The sequence below is a fragment of the Abrus precatorius genome, unplaced genomic scaffold (genome assembly GCF_003935025.1).
Source record: "Abrus precatorius isolate BTA unplaced genomic scaffold, Abrus_2018 Scaffold8, whole genome shotgun sequence".
Classification (NCBI taxonomy): domain Eukaryota; kingdom Viridiplantae; phylum Streptophyta; class Magnoliopsida; order Fabales; family Fabaceae; genus Abrus; species Abrus precatorius.
In genome coordinates this window covers 1,252,125-1,270,036 of record NW_020874428.1, presented here as the reverse complement: position 1 = coordinate 1,270,036, position 17,912 = coordinate 1,252,125, and the positions used below count along the sequence as shown (strand labels likewise).

The 17,912-nt window shown below is 28.2% G+C and overlaps 2 protein-coding genes across 2 annotated transcripts; one reads left to right on the top strand and one right to left on the bottom strand.

Annotated features, from left to right (window-relative positions):
* Positions 1-178: 178 nt before the first annotated feature.
* On the bottom strand, positions 179-1,734 carry LOC113847505 (peroxidase 45-like). The gene is made up of 4 exons (XM_027476659.1): positions 1,522-1,734; positions 1,206-1,403; positions 747-912; positions 179-585 (listed from the first exon to the last, which is right to left on the bottom strand). The coding sequence occupies exons 1-4, from the start codon at positions 1,732-1,734 to the stop codon at positions 179-181; spliced, it is 984 nt and encodes a 327-aa protein (XP_027332460.1).
* A 10,204-nt stretch (positions 1,735-11,938) lies between these two features.
* On the top strand, positions 11,939-14,729 carry LOC113847133. The gene is made up of 2 exons (XM_027476021.1): positions 11,939-12,198; positions 12,400-14,729. Exon 2 carries the CDS (start codon positions 12,953-12,955, stop codon positions 14,204-14,206), a length of 1,254 nt encoding a protein of 417 aa, XP_027331822.1. The 5' UTR covers positions 11,939-12,198; positions 12,400-12,952; the 3' UTR covers positions 14,207-14,729.
* Positions 14,730-17,912: the final 3,183 nt, after the last annotated feature.

The following is a 17,912-nucleotide window of genomic DNA, read 5'->3' as shown; positions in this document are numbered from 1 at the left end:
ATATAAATTTATAACATCCAACAACTTTTTATTAGTTTTAATGAATTAATTATTTATTTCTTGTAAAAAAATATTGGAGAGAGTATTTATTCACTTCCTTTAGCATAAAAGAAGAAGAAGAAATTGAAAGATGTATTTGACAATGATTTGAAAAGATAAACAAGGGATTAACAATGAGTCAATTAACCATTGAGCAATCACGCCTAATTTCACCTTGGTTTCCTGTTTTGACCCCTATCCTTCCAAGCCTAGTGATAGCAATTACAAAAGAGGTTTCAAAGGCTGTGTTGTTGGATGCAAACAAGTTGACAAGGTCTTTTGTTTTTTTATGAGTAAACAAAACTTGATCAGAAGAAAGGAGTCCTTTTCCAAGCTGAAGATTCTTGTAGTATTGGTTATCAAATGTGTTTGGAGTAGTTGGGTCCATGTTAATGGCAATTCTGGGGTCCACATTTTCTGGACACTCTTGCTGGAGCTGTTTTGCATATGCAGTATTGAGTGCTGGATCAATTCTTTTACCACTTCTGAAGCTGTAAATTCGTTTCGAGAATTGGCTGCAATGAGAGAACCCAAGTGTATGTCCTCCTGTCACCAATCATTTCAATTTATATTAGAATTTTGGGATAGGGAAGCAAAAAATATATAACACATAACAATTCTTGTAGATAAGTTCTTATTAAGAAAATAATAATAATAGTCTTATATCCGAACATAAGCTTAAGCTTAGACTTCTAAGAATGAAATACCTGATAGAGCAACAAGATCCATAAGGGTGAGGCCATGCGAAGCAAACATTTGATTCAGCTGTTTCAGTTTGAATTCAGGACGAGGAAGATGGTGCCTAACACTAGCTTTTGTAGAGATTCTTCCATCTAGCCTTCCCAACTCCACTGCATAAGATGGCCCTCCTGTCTGAAACCAAGTGAATGTTCAATTTGTATTCAGCTAAAATGTACAAGAAAAATACAATGTCACATATAATAATTCTCTTCATAACCAAAATAAATCATTCTTATAAAGACAAATCAAAAGAAATATGAAACTATACCCATCTTTTACTTATTATATAAATATGCTGTATTTGCTAGAAATAGATGCTTAGACCACTACTCTACTAAGATTGAACTTCTTTTTATAAAGGGTAAATTTTTTTTATGAATTTCTATTTGAAACTCTCTTTATAGCAAAGATCATTGCTTATTTACCAACGCTATGACATCCCTAGTTGCCATTGCCAATATGTCAGCACATGAAACCTTATTTTGGCAGCCAGGTACACTGTCAACTGCATTCTTGGCTTTGATCACAGTGTCAAACCCATCACCAGCTAGTGAAAGATTGATGGGATTATCCTTCTCTGCTGAGTTGTTTCTTGAAGCTAACATCACAGAAGCATCACACCCCTGTCAACACCACACACAAAACACGTTACTAAAATTTAGTAGCTGCCACAATTGCCACTTTTCAAAGGGTTGCCTCAAAGGAGAAAAAAAGAGTATATAAATTTATAACTATGCTGACCCTAACAAAACAATCATGGAAAAAGAGCCTAAGTGTAGCAGGAGCTGTCACTGGTGTCTGATGATATTTCTTCTCAACTGTACTGCGTACAATGGATTCAACATTTGGACATGTGTTTCTGTAATAGTCAACACGAAGTTCAGCATGAGAACTAGCTATGAGAAGCAGAAGAAACAAGTTAGCTAGGAAAATTACGAGGCTCTGAGAACTCATTTTCAGGTTGTGCTGTTTCTAGTATCTCTAGCATTACATTTGGTTTAGTGATTGCATCCTTAAATAGCCTAAGAACTAATGAAAATTATCTCTTGATTTTGTGAAGTATTGTCTCCATCTCATTTTATTTAATTTCAGCTTAAATATGTTATTGATTCATGAAATAAATCATATATGATGATGAGCTTTGTTATATATCCTCCTAATAATCTTTTTACAATTTTATAAAATAAATATTAAATGAAAATGTTCATTTATTATTCTATCATGATATATTTTGATTTTAATTTTTATAATTTTTTTTTGTTTTAATCTCTATATTTTTTTAAAATTATTAATTTTGATCTCTCTTAATGACATGATTTCACAAAAAAGTGATAGGTGGCACAAGAATTAACAGGTGACACAAAAGTTAATGAACATAATTTTAAGAAAAATATAAATTATATAAGTTATTACAATAAAATAGCTTTCTTTGACTAAATAACTTTCATCAAAGAAGTATTATAAATATGTTTAAGTAAGATACCAACAAATGTGGGTGTTATTGAAAAAATAATAATGAACTTTTTTCAAACATTTTAAAGTGATAAACATTATGAGATAAACTAAAATAGATAGATAGAGGAATATAACAAGGGGTGAATGCAGTAAATTTGAAGCAAAATAACAAGAGCTGCAGACCAAGAAGAAATGCTTTTGGAAAAAGTGTTGAGTATTTTTGGAATATCTGACGAAGCACTCACTATAATGCTTGCATTAATTTGTGTGAAGAGGTTTAAGTGGAAGCTCAAGGAGTGGTGAAACAACTTGTTTATTAAACGTGCACTTTGAATTTATATCAAAATAATAGTCTGGTCCCTCACATAGTGTATGGTGCTTTTTTCTATATTTTACTTGATGTAGTTGGATCCTGCAAGACATGAGATAGTAGCTGTATACGCACAAATCTCACCAAACATCACAAATGCAGCAATTTGGCAAATGTTTTACGTTAGCTTAATGTTGTTTATTTGTCCTGAATAGACCATATGATAGCCACTTTGATTACTACTTTATTTGGGTATTCACAGCACAGAGTGCTAGCTGCTAGTAAATCCTGTATAATAAATCAATAATATAATGGTTAAATTAGTCTGTGAATTCCTAGTTTTTTTGAAAAGTTATAAATACATTTTTATACTTTAAAAATTAATAATCATTTTTAATTATATTCTTGGTCACATTTTTATTAGACTCCACTAAATGTGAAAGCTTAATAATAAATACTTAAATAGTTTTGATACTAGGTCAAACATTTAATTATTCAATAAATTCTTAAATTATTTTAAATTTTATAATTAAATATAAGCATTTAATAAAATTATAATGGAATCTTAAAAAATTATATAGAAAAAACTTAATTAAAATAATATAAAAATTACAAGACATAACTACAAATTTTTAAAATATAGAAATTTAATTATAATTTTCTATAAAATTCAGAACTTACAAAATAATTTAAGTTAATATAAAATTTAAGCATTTAAATTTATTAATATATTTCAAGAGTTTAACTTCTTTACATTATTAATATAAAAAAATCTATACTCATTCAATGTTTTACAATTTTATGTTACATAAAAAAATGTCATATGCTAAAAGAAATCACTAGGCTAGTATATGTTGATATAATTTTACAATTTCCTGAGTTTCCTTTGTGTATTTTTTTTCTTTGGCCCATTCCTAAGTTTCTGGAAAGAGAAGGATACAATAGTTATTGGGCCTTGATTTTATGTTGGGCCAACGATGTATTAAAGGTGGTTGCTTTTATCACTATAGTTTTAAAATTTTAATCAGAAAAAATGTTTTAAAAATGTTCTTAATCTGCATACTTAAAAGAATGTTGCGTAATTACCAGTTATAATTACTATTTTTCTTTCAATTTGTTTTTGGAGAGGGTGTTAGAGGGATGTTTAGATGCACAATAGAAGAATTATGGTTTCCTTATATTATCACAAAGTGTGGTTTATAGCTTATCTTCTTTTATTTTTCTTAGGCCATATTTGAAAGTTAGATTTAGAAGAGAAAAATACTATAAGTTTATATAATATAAAATGAATTAACATATTAATTTTATAATACTTTTTTATTATATTTTTTAGTCTAAAAGAAAAAAAATCATGCTATCCTTTTCTGTTCAAAATCTAACTCTTAAACATGCTCTTATGTTTTGATATTAGAGTTTGATCATCTCCTTATAGTAGTTATTGACATAAACTAAATATTAATGTTCATGATAATGCTTAACACATATAATTAAGCAAAAATATTTTTTGAACAATTTTCATTTTTTTATTTTTATTTTTTGAGTATATTTTTTATGTGGGCATACCAAAAATAAAATAAAAGATAAAAAATTCACTACTGTTTAAAATATGGATAAATTTATACATATCTCATGAGAATGAAAGTTTTAAATAAAAATATGCTGATATAAAACTTAATAGAGTAAAAATTATACTCGAAAATATAATGAAAATAATTTAAACATTACTTAGATTAGTTAATAAATATATTTTTATTACAAAACTATCAAATAATTATTTTTTTCTTCTAACTAAAATGATGATTCTCATTTAGTATGCTCTAACAACCTTCAATCATTTCAAAGAAGCCAAAGCATAGTGAGAGTTGAAAGAGATTCTCCTATGAATGGCAATTTCACAAAACTGAATAATAATATTACAATACCAAGATTCAAAAAATAAATTACATTAGGTTAGGTTAATTTCTTACATGTGAAATAAGTTTTATTTTTCTAAATAATCATCTAAACAATTATTTTTATAAATGACAAAATTTAGAATGTGTGAATTTAAATTTGTGTTATTTCAAATTTCTTAAAAGTTGAAAAATATCGATTCAAACATTCTAATATCATCACACAAACTTCTCAATAAAGTTTATTACAGTAATTAATTTATCGTTTTTAGGTTTAATTAAAAATGTATATAAATTATTGCAGGTTATTATAAAATTCCATATTTATTAACTTATTTTTTTATACAATAACTGTTTTGTAAAACTTATTTTCATTAATATTTATTCTTTATTAATTAAGGATAATTTGTAATTAATTTAATGAAACTGTTATATTACACTATAATATCTAATGTTATATTTAAATATGATACATAAATACTTTAATAAAAACATGTTAATATTATATATGAATGTTATCATATCAATTAAGTCTAATATATTATAATATGAATGAACTTTCGTATTAATTAAATTATTAAAAAATATATTTTAAAAATGAAAGTTGTTATAATTTTTTTCAAAATACTCACACATCAAAATATGTTAAAAAAAGAAAATTTTTTATTTAGAATAAAATAAGTTTATGAATATCACTTTAAATAAAAAATTCAGAACTATGTTTATAAATTAAATACAAATATTTAGTGTATATATATGTATAATAAATATTATTTTAATTTCTAATTATCATGAATAAATAATTATGAATATTTTTAACTATTACCATTTGTATATAAATTATTTAAAATAGAAAACATTTTAAAGTAAAAAAATTTGAATGCATATAAATATAATTTTATTATATACATAAAATTGACTATACATTAGTATTTAATACAATATATCTCAATGTATTGTTGTTTTTTTTGTGAATAAAGATAATTTTTAAAATTAAATTTGTGTATATATATGCTTTGACTATGATAATCACATCAACATTTAGAAACTTTTGTAATTTTATTATCATTAATATGCATATAAATTTTAATAGGTTTTTGTGAACTCAACAATAGCAACGTACTTAAATTTTAATAACGATTAGTGTTAGAGGTGTTAGTAAGTAAAGTTAAAAAAAGTTGATTGAGTGAGTTTGCTTTAGACATTGTAAGAAAAAAACTATCCTTAATATCATCAACAATGATAATTATGAAATATTGAAGATAGAAATAAAGGTTCACATACTTAAAGAAAGATTAAAAACTTTAGACGATAAATAAAAATGTTCAAATGACTGAAGTTGGCAATGCTTTTTTCTTTTGTGAAATTTTGGTAAGAATATTATGATTGTGAGCTTGTTGATGAGTGTTATATATTCTTTAATCAATACCTTTCAGTAAGAAGATAGAAGGCTAATTTTAAGCTTTATGCATCACAGATTAAACAAGGTTATGACATAGATTCATCTACCAAGATTAGCTCTAAAATATTATGATAAAAAAGTTCTCCAACAATGACGTGAAAGGGTGAGGTTGCCTTAGAATGAGGGAGAAATGGTGAAGTTACTACTTAGAAGATATGATTTTGTGATGTCTAAGGCTCTCTTAGGATCTACTACTCTTTTCTTTATTATTTTATCAATGATTATAATATTAGAAGGTTATATGAGCCCTTAATCCCTCCTTTAGCAAAGGATTTAGAAATTTAATAGCTCATGTACAATATATACCATCCTAAAAAACTATGAAGAAATTAAGGTTTAAGAATTATGTGATTAGTGATATAAAGAACTTTATGATAGATGTTTGGTAGGCAAGTGTAACTGTTGAGAAGTAATAAAGAGTTTTTAAATTAAGTTTCTAAATTATTATCCGATTGTTTTTCAATTACTAAGAATTTTCTAATTCAATTGTTTGAGCTTTAAAGATATGAAATTAATTTGAAACAAGAATTTATAAAATCAATTATAAAAGTAAGAGTAAGAAATACAATGCACGTCTTGATTGAACTTATCGGAGAGAAACCTAGGACATATGAGTTTTTTCATTCAATCATTTATGTTATTTTTTTATTTAATTCTAAGTTCGATTTTCTTGTGATTACCAATTATTCATACAATTACTATTAATACTCAATAGTGATGCAATATTGATATTCATTTCTTTAAACTAACATCTCCAATGGTCATACAAGATTTAATTCAAGAAAATATAAAACGAGGAATCAAAAAAATAAGAAAGGTATTGCTTTTTTTATATTATAATAGTAGCTTGTTTGTTCATAAATTCACTCGACTATTTGTTAGTCTTGCTACACGACATGAGTCTAAGGTGAAGTTGAAGCAGACACGGTCAAGTAAAGTCGACTTCACAAGTGATTCAACATACCATATATATGGATGGAAATAAAAAAGGAGAGAAGGGTCTCGCCCAGGTGGCTCCCGCAAGGTAACGACTTCAAACTCAAACAAAGAACGTTCTTCTCCAAGGCATGAGTCAAAGAAAATGCTGTATTGTATGTATTGCAAGACCCGTCGATAAGCTAAGGCTACGACATGAAGGAAGGCCAGAAGAACTACAGAACCATGCCCACCAGAGCTAAAGGAGACCGAAGGGACTTGCGGGAGATGCAGGTGGCTAGCTTGCCTGTGGGCCGTGGTATCTGACGGGACATTGGCCTCTCTCCCGCTACAGTTCACTGTACGTTCCTTTAGCTATAGACGTGTCCAATCTAAAAATAGTCCGTTCCACATAGTGCAAGGAAGTTCGGTGGGGTTTCATACGAGGGTCCTACTGTGCCATTGTATATATTTTATTTTATATATGTTGTTCTAAAGTACATAATTCAACTCTTTCTTTTATATTAATATTTCTTTCAAATGCGCAGTTTCGGTAACAAAAACTTTATTTTTTTATTACTATGCATATAAGTTCATAGGAAAAAGAGAGACAAAACTTATGGATAGATCTTAAGAAACTAGTAAAGTTTATCTCCAATGGTTGACTATGACTAAGAGTCTTTAACAAGATTATGAATGTGAGATAAGAAAGAAGACACACTGATACATACTAACAAATGTAAAAGATTCTAAAACTAGATTAACATATTCAACTTAATTGAAATAGAAATTAATGAATTTCATTTCACTTAAAAGGGATGTAAATGACCTAGTAAATATGAGTTTTTAAAAGTCTTGACCTTGTTTTATACAACGTGTGTTGTAGGACATAGTACCAAACATTTTAACGTCAATCAACATTAACTTAGAGCTCAATATCCAAATTAGAGGTTCTTGACCTTTACACTTAATTGCTTCTCCGATGATACATAAAGATTTAAAGAACCTTATTACTATGACTATAAAAAGAAGATATTGCTCTTATTGATAACTTGAAATCAACACAGAGTAAAAAATAATATAAACTTATTATTATTATTTTTGGGTCACGAGAAGATATTGTGATATAAAAAAATTAAAGAAAGTTTGGATCTGAGATGGAGATAAAAATATTAGATAATATTTAGAAGCCCAAACAGAAATTTTTTAGGGACCACAATAGCAAATGATTAATGGACCTTGAGTTTGTTAAAATGTAGGATTTTAATTTATCCACATTTTATTCATTATTTAAATGAAAAAAATTATCTTATATTATTAATAACTTTATAGAAAATTAATAATAAACTCTAAAAAGTATTGAAAAAAGATATTTCGCCAATATCACATTTATTATTTGCTGTTGATTCCTTTCTTTTAGTAAAGGCATATAGATTCCATATCTAAATCATCATTGATTGACTAAATCATTTTCATGTCTTTTATATTTAAAAAAATGACAATGTATTTTTCCAAATACATTAATTATGAGGTAAGAGACTTTATTTAAAGGGTTTTTGATGTCTCTTGCAATAATAATATAGGACATTATCATATTTCTATTTCATTGTAGAAAAAGTCAAAAAGAATATTTAAGCATATTATTGATAAAGTTGAAGCTAATATAAAATGTAGAAAACTAAATTATCTTTTTACGGATGGGAAAGTCAAGTTTGCAAAATTTGTGCTCAAAACAATAGTTTCCTTTACTATGCAAAATGCATAAAATCATTTTTTAGTGTACAATGTTGTTAAGAGAAAGTAATGTAACATTTTTAAAAATAATTGTGAGAGTCATTTAGTTAATAATTTAATACTGAGAAATCTTCTGAATTAGAAAACATAAGAGCTTGTTAAATTTTTAAAAAAAATCCTTTTGAAGAATAAAGAAAAGTTCTTTAAAATTTTGTTCAAAGAGTTCAAAAAAACTACTTGAAGATCTAGATATTTTACGTTCTAAAATAATGTAAAACAATGAATAAGACTATCTTATTATTAGAAGATTACTCATTATAATATCACATTTTTATGTCTATATATCTTTAAAATGATCTTCTGAAGAATAATATGACCAATATGGCTTAAAAGAATTTTTTATACAAAAAGTTTTACTTAAAATATTAAAATAAATTAAATAAATATTTTTGATAATAAAATATTTGTTGCTTTTTAACTATACATATTTTAGATTGAATGTCTTTACATATCTTAAGCTAATCCTTGATGATTTTTAAGCTAAAATCATTTAAAAACATTTATAAATTTTTTTAAATATTCTAAAAATTGATATTCTAATAAAATACTTATGTTTATGTTAAAAAGTACAAAAACTTAATTAATAGAAATAAATCTTCTTAAAAAGAAAAAAGAAAAAACCCTTCTTAAGATTGTTTAAGATTTAAAAATAAATAAATAATTGTTTTTAAACTATTAAATTTTTTTGAAATATATCCTAAGTTGTAAGTGGGACTATTCAATATTCGTTCGATATATGATTCAAAATATAATGTAGTTTGGTGTGCCCTATATAAATGTCACAACCCTTAAACAAAACAACTCGTAGTCTTATGATTTATAATAATCAAAATAGTGCTTTAATTTTTGTCCTTTAATAATCCAACCTTCATATTCATTACTTGAATCATAATATCTTAATTCTTTATAACCTTTGTCTCTTTGCACTATTGTATTCCAATCTCTTTAACAAACATTAACTTGTGTCTGAATCTATTCTTTATGCATGCAACATCTAAATTTGCTAGTGATAAATAACATATGTAAATATGAACTCATACGTGAAACGTCATTTTTTATCTTTGTATTTACTATAACTTATCTCAAATGCATGAATGATTCTTCTTACTTGTTATTGAAATTTTTTATTGTGTTTGATGTTATTTTTAAGTTCCTTTTCTAGTTTTGATTTGTGACATTGTTAATAATTATTATTTGAGGCTTTGATTTCGTTAAAACTCTTATAAAGTTTAATTAAGTATTAGTTAAAAGTAATTTTAAATTTTTTTATGTTTGAAACTTTGAGCCCTTTTTCTTTTGACTTTTTCTCACAAATTTTGATTTTTTATATCTTGGTTGATTGTTGTCTTGAGCTTTACTTTTTGTTAAACTCTTGAAAGTTATGATTAATTGTTAACTTGAGGTAGTTTCTATATTTGAAAGATGTAAAGTAATGTATACTACTATGTTAGAATATATAGATCAAATCATAAAAAACACATAAAATATAGACCAAATCATAACCAAATCCTTGATAATTCAATTCTAATTAAGATTAGCATCATATTAAAGATTTATTAAGACCGTATAAGTGCTAACCTTTATAAGCCTTAAAAAGTAAAAGATAAACAATTAATGAAAACAATAATACTTGAATTAAGAAGAAAATTCAATGGTTACAAATATTTAAAATTAGGATTCCTCATCCTTTAATCACATAAGTTTAGCAATTCATGCCTAGTGTAGAAAAGAAGATAGAAAAAAAAATCACAAAAATTGATTCCACTGATACAAAATATTTTTTTTATAAGTTCTTCACCTACAAAAATGTTAAAAAAAAGTCTATTTACATGCATGGACATTTCAAGATGTAGCTATGATCATTTGAGGCATAGAAACATAAATACTTAATAATCAATATCTATAGCGTAACTACAAATAAATTGGGTAAAATTTTGATAAGATTCAATAATCTAACATTTCTTATTCAATCATTTAGTATAATTATGTCTGTATTTCTTATAATTTTACTTTTTTTCTAGTCTAAAAATTCTTTATTTTCTTGCTTCTATTCTCATAGTTTCTTACTTTAATCACCATTACCACTAATTAACATTACTATTTGTTTCAGTCTAAGTTTTTAAATAAAGTTAAAAGATCAAGCTAAAAATAAAATATAAAAATTAAATAATCAAATTAAAATAAAAAATAAATTTAGAAGGCTAAATTAAATAAAAATAAAAAAGGAGACCAAAGTATTAATTTTTCTTCTTTTTTTTTTTATGTAGCTTTTCATAATTTATCACTTACAAAGTGACCAGCGCCTTTAGCCCCTGTTTACTTGATATTAAAAAAATAAATTTATATTTTTAATAAAAATTATATACTTTAATATAAATTTATGTCTGATTAATTTAAACACACATATTTACGGTTGAAAATTAATTCTATTAAAATAAATTCAGATTCTGATTTTGTTTATTTATATTTCTGTTGGTTATATGCACATACCTTATCATTTAACTTGATTGTATATGCATTGTAAATGAATTATTTTAATTATATTTTCTCAAAGCAGATGAACTTTATGATATGAAATTTGTCAAATGTACAACACACACTCACTGTGTTAAAACGTAGCATCATAAGCACCAGAAGGTTATCAAATTTAGCATTTACTAATTTGTCAATTTGACAATTCCTATGACTGAAAAAATGTGAATTGATCCTCAAAATAATTTACTTTAGCAAGAAAGTCAAGTAATATTTGTGTATTAAACTTAAGAATTTAACTATTTATATGTGATTGTATAATTAAGATTACAATTGCTCAAAAAATATATAATAATAAATTTTTATTATAATTATAAAATATCACAAAATTTAACACATTAATAATATTAAAGATTATAATTTTTAACAAAATATTATTTATTATTATATACTCTCAAACCCATGTCAACAATATCGTTAAGATTAACTTATTTAACATTTTACATTCTCATTTAATTTCAATTGTTACAAAAAAAATGTTATCTTATTGTTTATTTTATATCATTAAATGATTTTAAATCATCTTAATCACGTATCAAAATGTAAATCTTTCAGTTTAATTGAATACACAACAAAAATCGCCAACAATCAAAAACAAATCGTACAGTTAGCAGGGCAAATAAAAATCTTCAGTAAACTAAATTTAAAATGACACAAAAATTATTTGATACAATTATCGAATCCAATTACCCAAATTACATAGAAACAGAGAAACAAAATAAGAAATTTTATTTTAATAATTAGAAAGAGAAGACCTGATGAGAAGTGAGACTTGAGAGAGAGAGAGAGAGAAATAAAATAAAAATTAGAAGTAGAAAATAGAAATAAAAATAAAAAAGAAGAAACAAAAGAGAAGAAGAAGAGAGACACTGTTAGCAGCGATCGAGCTTAAACACAGAGAGAAAGCAAAGTTCAATACATAAATCAGCAACAAATAAAAAAAAAAAAAAAAAAAGAAGAAAAAATAGTGAGAGACATAGCCATAATCGAACTTTCGAAGATTCGAAAGCAGCAAGTGAGGTTCGAGATTTCTATGCAAATTCGTGAACTACGCTGAGGTCAGAGCTTAATCAATGCATAAAATTCCCTTTTTTTATTTTCTAACAAACTTCCAACCCTTAACTTTTTGCTGTTTCTTCTTTCATTGCAATTTCAAAATTTTCACCCTTTTTATTTATTTATTTAATAATAATTAATAATAATGTTTTTTTTTTTAAAAAAAAATTGTATCTCATGTTGCTCAATTTTGTTCTGCTCAGTGATCTCTTCGGGACTCAAAGTTCGTGTGGCGTTGGGAATTTGGCGAAGCAATGAGGGTTTTTAGATTGGTGCAAGTGATGTTGTAACGTTCGTTTCGACGCGAGCGTGGTGTTTCGGACCCTCGGGTTTGGTGCATCAAACTTAGGGTTTTGATTTGCCATTCAATTCGTTGAATTGTGTTTGGTTTCGCGCTTGGGGTTAGTGTGTTTTGTTGCGGTTTGATCCCTAGGGTTTTGGGGGTTCGAAAGTTGAGATTTGGCTTTGCATTGTTTGGTGTCTTGGGGTGTGAAATTCGGGCAAAAGAGTAACCGAATTTGGTTTCAAAATTGTTGCTTTTTGTTGGGGGTAAAGATGTTAGAATGGTTTAGGCTGCATCTGCTTGTGGTGTTTTGCAGGGGTTGTTGTAGTTGATTTGAGTTTGATGATATGGAAGAGGAGAAGTTTTGGGTTATTTGGAAGCAGAAGTAACTGCAATTTGGCTTGAATTCAGGTTACGTGTGGGTGTGTTGTTTTCTGATTTGTTGGGTTGTGTATGATTCTGTCTATTGAGAAATGCAACCCCAGCTGAGCTCGAGAATTGATTTGGTTGAATTGAAAGCACAAATTGTGAAGAGGATTGGAGCAGATAAGTCGAAGCAGTACTTTCATTACTTAAACAGGTTTCTGAGTCAGAAGCTGAGAAAGAATGAATTTGATAAGTTATGTTGTCGGGTACTCGGGAGGGAGAATCTTACATTACACAATCACTTTATAAAGTCAATTTTGAAGAATGCGTGCCAAGCCAAGACACCACCGCCAATCCAGCCGACGGGTCCTCCGAAATCAGGAGCATTTGTCAATCATGTATCTCCTGGTGAAGATGATGGACATGAGCAGAGTGTTGCTAACTCCCAAAATCAAAATGCTTCCATTTGGTCCAATGGAGTTTTGCCAGTGTCCCCACGTAAGTTAAGGTCTGGAGTGCGTGATCGGAAGCTTAAAGATAGACCAAGCCCTCTTGGACCAAATGGGAAAGTTGATTCTGTTGTTCATCAATCCACGGCTACTGAAGACAGTGGTAGTAAGGTTGATATTGAAAATGGAACTCTTACACCGTGTGATTATCAGAGACCAATCCAGCATCTTCAAGCAGTTGCTGAACTACCTGAGAATGGTATGAGGGATGTTATTCAGAGACCAGAAAAACCAAGAATACTTGGCAAAGGGCCAACTGAAATATCAGTTGTTGAGGATGGGGAAGAGGTAGAGCAATTAAACTGGCTAAGCTTTTCTAGAAGCCCCCTGATAGCACCACTTGGGATTCCTTACTGCCCTGCAAGTGTTGGTGGGGCCCGCAAAGCATTGCCAGTGAATAGCACTAGTGATTTTGTTAGTTGTAGTGACAGTGGTAGGTTATCTGATACTGATACATTGAGAAGGCGCATGGAGCAGATTGCCACAATACAGGGTCTTGGAGGTGTTTCTATGGAATGTGCAAATGTGTTGAATAATGTCTTAGATGTGTACTTGAAACGGCTGATCAGGTCTTGTGTTGATTTAGTAGGGGCTAGGTCTGCAAATGAGCAGAGGAAGCTCCCTGTCTCGAAACAGCAGAGTCAGGGCAAGGTCATTAATGGCATGTGGCCAAATAATCATTTACAAGCACAGGGTGCTGGTGGGCTGGCAGAACCTGAGCCTGAACACAGACCACCGTTATCAGTCTCTTTACATGATTTTAAAGTTGCTATGGAGCTAAATCCAAAGCAACTTGGGGAAGACTGGCCACTGCAGTTGGAGAAAATTTCTATGCGATCATTTGAAGAATAACACCTCTTTGATGATTTTTTTTAAGGAAAAGGTTGAGTCTGTTTCATCTGGTTCTGATGGCTCTGAAATTGTTGGTGGTATTTGGTGCACTTAGCTCTGTTCTTATTGCCAGGATGAACCAGATGGCCCCCAAATGGAGAACTTCCAGTCCTTCCAGGATCAAATACTGTTTTTGAGCTTCAAAATGTCTTATCTCTGCTATTTGCAGGGCTAGGATCGATCAGATATTTATTAATCTGCAATCAAGGGTACCATCAAATGGGCCCAGGATTGGTTGCACTGTTGTATGTTTAGCATTGGTGTTGGCTGTATTTGCCATTGCTAAATCTCTCGAGGCTATTGTTTGCTTTACAGCCAATGAGAAACAAGACTCAGAAAGTTTTGCAGGGATACTGTTATGTAGCTGGGGTCAAGGAACTATGACATGTGTAGCTGAAGGGTTGCTCTGTATGTATTTTTATATAATGAGGATTGATTGAAATTCAATATTAATAACACGTCGACATCTATTGAAATTTCCTTCTTGATTTCAATTTTTTGGTTTGAGCTCCACCAAATTTGGCCATTACCTTTAGTAGTTTTTTCTTTTTATTTTATTCATCATGTAGATCTAATAGTCTTTCAGTTCTATTAAATTTTGTTGAAAATAAATAAATTTCTGATCGTATGTTAGACTGACATCATTTTCATCAATTTAGTATACACAGTCTTTCTTTTTTGTAAATTATGATATCTTATGTAGTTGAGATTTCATTAGTTTTATAACTACATGCATCTGTTATCTGAAATTCTGTTTCTATTTTAGGAATTAAAAGCAGAGTAAGTGTGCATGAAAACTTTATAGAACAACTTGAAGGGAACAAGGGGTTGTTTGGTTTGAGAAAATATTTTCACTTTTAATTACAAAAATGTTATCTTGTTTTCATTTTATTCCTTGTTCTAAAGATTTACATATGAAACAGTGAAAATAATTTATTATTATTTTTACTGTTTCTCATACACAAATTAAAAACAGGAAACAAAATGAAAACTAACTAACATCTTTGTAATTAAAAGTGAAAATAAAAAATATTTTATCTAACCAAATGCCATTATCCAATTCATGGGAGTAATCCTGTACTCTGTGCACAGTGGGTGTGTGTGTGTGTAACTGGCTCCCATATATTTGAAGACAGTAAACAACAGGATTCCATAGAATATGTTGAACTAGGAAGTTATTTGTTCAAAGTCAGGAAGATTGGTAAAAGTTACTTGCAAATGACTTGTATGTTGCTTATGGATGGACGAGGGTTCTGCAATGCAGTAACCATATAATTTGATTCACCTATTTGCATTTGTTGCTTAGATTCATTATGCAGAAAAATTATCAGGCAACCAATCATGATTCATGAGACAAAATGTAAATGTCTGTTTTGACATTTTAACCTTGATTTTGATAGTTGTCTTGGTTTTTCACAGTGGTTACTACAAGTAACTGCAATTTACTGAGAAATGCGGAGAGAATTAAGTATTGTCGTAATATGTTTACTGGTTTACTGATTGGTGAAAAATAAAATCTCAACGTGTTTGAGCTGCAGTATACAACAGCTACTGAATTTAAAATGGTGTCTCGATATGAATATTGACAATGGATTCGACACAAACGATTAAGAATTGTTTATCTGCAACTGATCACTAAAAGGTTTTGCCTGACACATTTGCTTTTGGCAGCATTGTGTGCTTTTAGTAAGATCTCATATTCCAATAATATTGAAAACTAAAGGGTGTTTGGTTTATTTTCAGGTTTTCATTTTTAGTTTGTATGTTTCAATATAATTTCATAAATGCCACCTATTTTTCATGGTTGTATTTTCATCATTCACTACTAAAGAATTTTAAAAGTAGAAAGTAAAAGAAAAGTAAGGTGCCTACAATTAAACAGATAGAAAAAAATTAATGAAAATAAAAAAATGAAAATCAAACATCCCCTCATTAATTTCTTTTCTTTTGGTCTTGCATCAGGTAGTGAACTGGTGATCATTGCTGGTCAACTTTTAACTAATGTTCTGTTCTGTTTATTCTTGCATTGAAACCCACGTGATATAAATGGGTGGCCAATTGCTTATCTTAGTTGGGTTTTATATTTCATGGCTTTGACCATCATTATATATACGTCGAGTTTAATTTGTATTACCAATGAGAAAAATAAGAAAGGCTAGACTGTTATTCTATCTTTTTACACTTAAGATTCCTCATTTACGCAGTACCACTACCATCTGAACCAAACATTGAAGATTTGTATTTATTTTATCTATATATACTGACTCATTTAATATGTATTCTTTAGAATATTGATTCTGTTTGTATTGCTTGTCCTTGGGCCATGCCTGCATCTGAGTGGCTTTTTGTGCTTTGCATGATGCTTGCATTCTACTGTGCTGGCACATCAACGGTTTGGAGGATCTCGAAGGTTGCGAGTAGAAGCTTTGGAGGCTTATTCATGGTGAGATTACAATAATCTTGAGGGAAAAAGTTGCATATAACATGTTCCAGAAGTAGTTTTGGCGAGCACGTGATTAGAAGACAAATTTCGATTAACAAAGTTTCAATAGATACATAAATGACTTCTATTATGGGTATTAAACTAATAACGATTTATACAAACTAATTCTTTTAATTTATAATTTAAAGAAAAATTTTGAAATTCATTTGTTTTTCTTTATCTCTGTCAAGATCTATAATTTCGTTTTTTAATCTTCATATTTATGCACATATCTATAAAGTTCGGGCAAAGTATGATATATGAGATTTTCCTCAAAGACCAAAGTGTTGTATATTTGGTGCTTGTTGGGTTGTATTTATTGCTTGAATAAATTGAAATGTGTTTGTTGTTGGGTTGAACTCCTTCTAGATAGAACACTGTTCAGATGAAGTTGAATCCTTGCAAGTGATTGTGTAAATTATGGTAATCATATAATATAATATCTCATACATTTATTGATTATGTAAGTTACCTCCGATTTTTTATGCCATTATATAAATCAAGAAAACACAGTAATGTCAAAAGTGAGTAATATCAAATGAAATTTTGTAAACTGTCATTTCATAATTGTAGAAAAGCTAGACAGCCTTTTCTGAAAAAACTGAATATCTTTATGAATGAAAAGAACTCTACATGAACTATATAACAATTCTAGTGCAATTGCCAACAAAGAACTTGATGAACAACATAGGTCGTTGCATCACCATTTTTGCAAATTATACAAAAATCACTTAAAGAACAAAATAATTAGGGATGCTTGTAGTTTGGTTTGAACCGATTTTGAGACAAAAAAGAATCATTTTATTTTCAGAATCGATTCAAACTGATTAAAGAAAAACTTATTGTTCAATTTACATCGGTTTGAGAATAATCAAACCAATCTGAGTTGATACTTTTGTGATTTGGATTAGATAGATTTTTCAATTTTGTTATTTTTTATTTTTGAAGAGACGCCACTTTAATTTTTTAGTTAATAAATAAGTAAAATTTTATTAATTAGAATATGAATAGAGTTTCAATTACACAGTGTTTTTAGTAGCACATTTTTTAAAAAGATAATACTTATTAAATAAAATAAATAAATATATAGTAACTATAAAATATTAAATTACGTTATAAACAATAACTTAGTCTAAATTACAATTTAGCTGTTTAATTGAAATTTATATATAGAGTAACTCAATC

Bases quoted from the DNA above. Each gene is read 5' to 3' on its own strand.
- LOC113847505 (XM_027476659.1), bottom strand. From the start codon at position 1,734: ATGAGTTCTCAGAGCCTCGTAATTTTCCTAGCTAACTTGTTTCTTCTG. The intron at 1,404-1,521 runs GTCAGCATAGTT...TGGTGTTGACAG, and splicing joins TCCATGATTGTTTTGTTAGG to GGGTGTGATGCTTCTGTGAT. The intron at 586-746 runs GTATTTCATTCT...GATTGGTGACAG, and splicing joins GGATCTTGTTGCTCTATCAG to GAGGACATACACTTGGGTTC.
- LOC113847133 (XM_027476021.1), top strand. From the start codon at position 12,953: ATGCAACCCCAGCTGAGCTCGAGAATTGATTTGGTTGAATTGAAAGCA.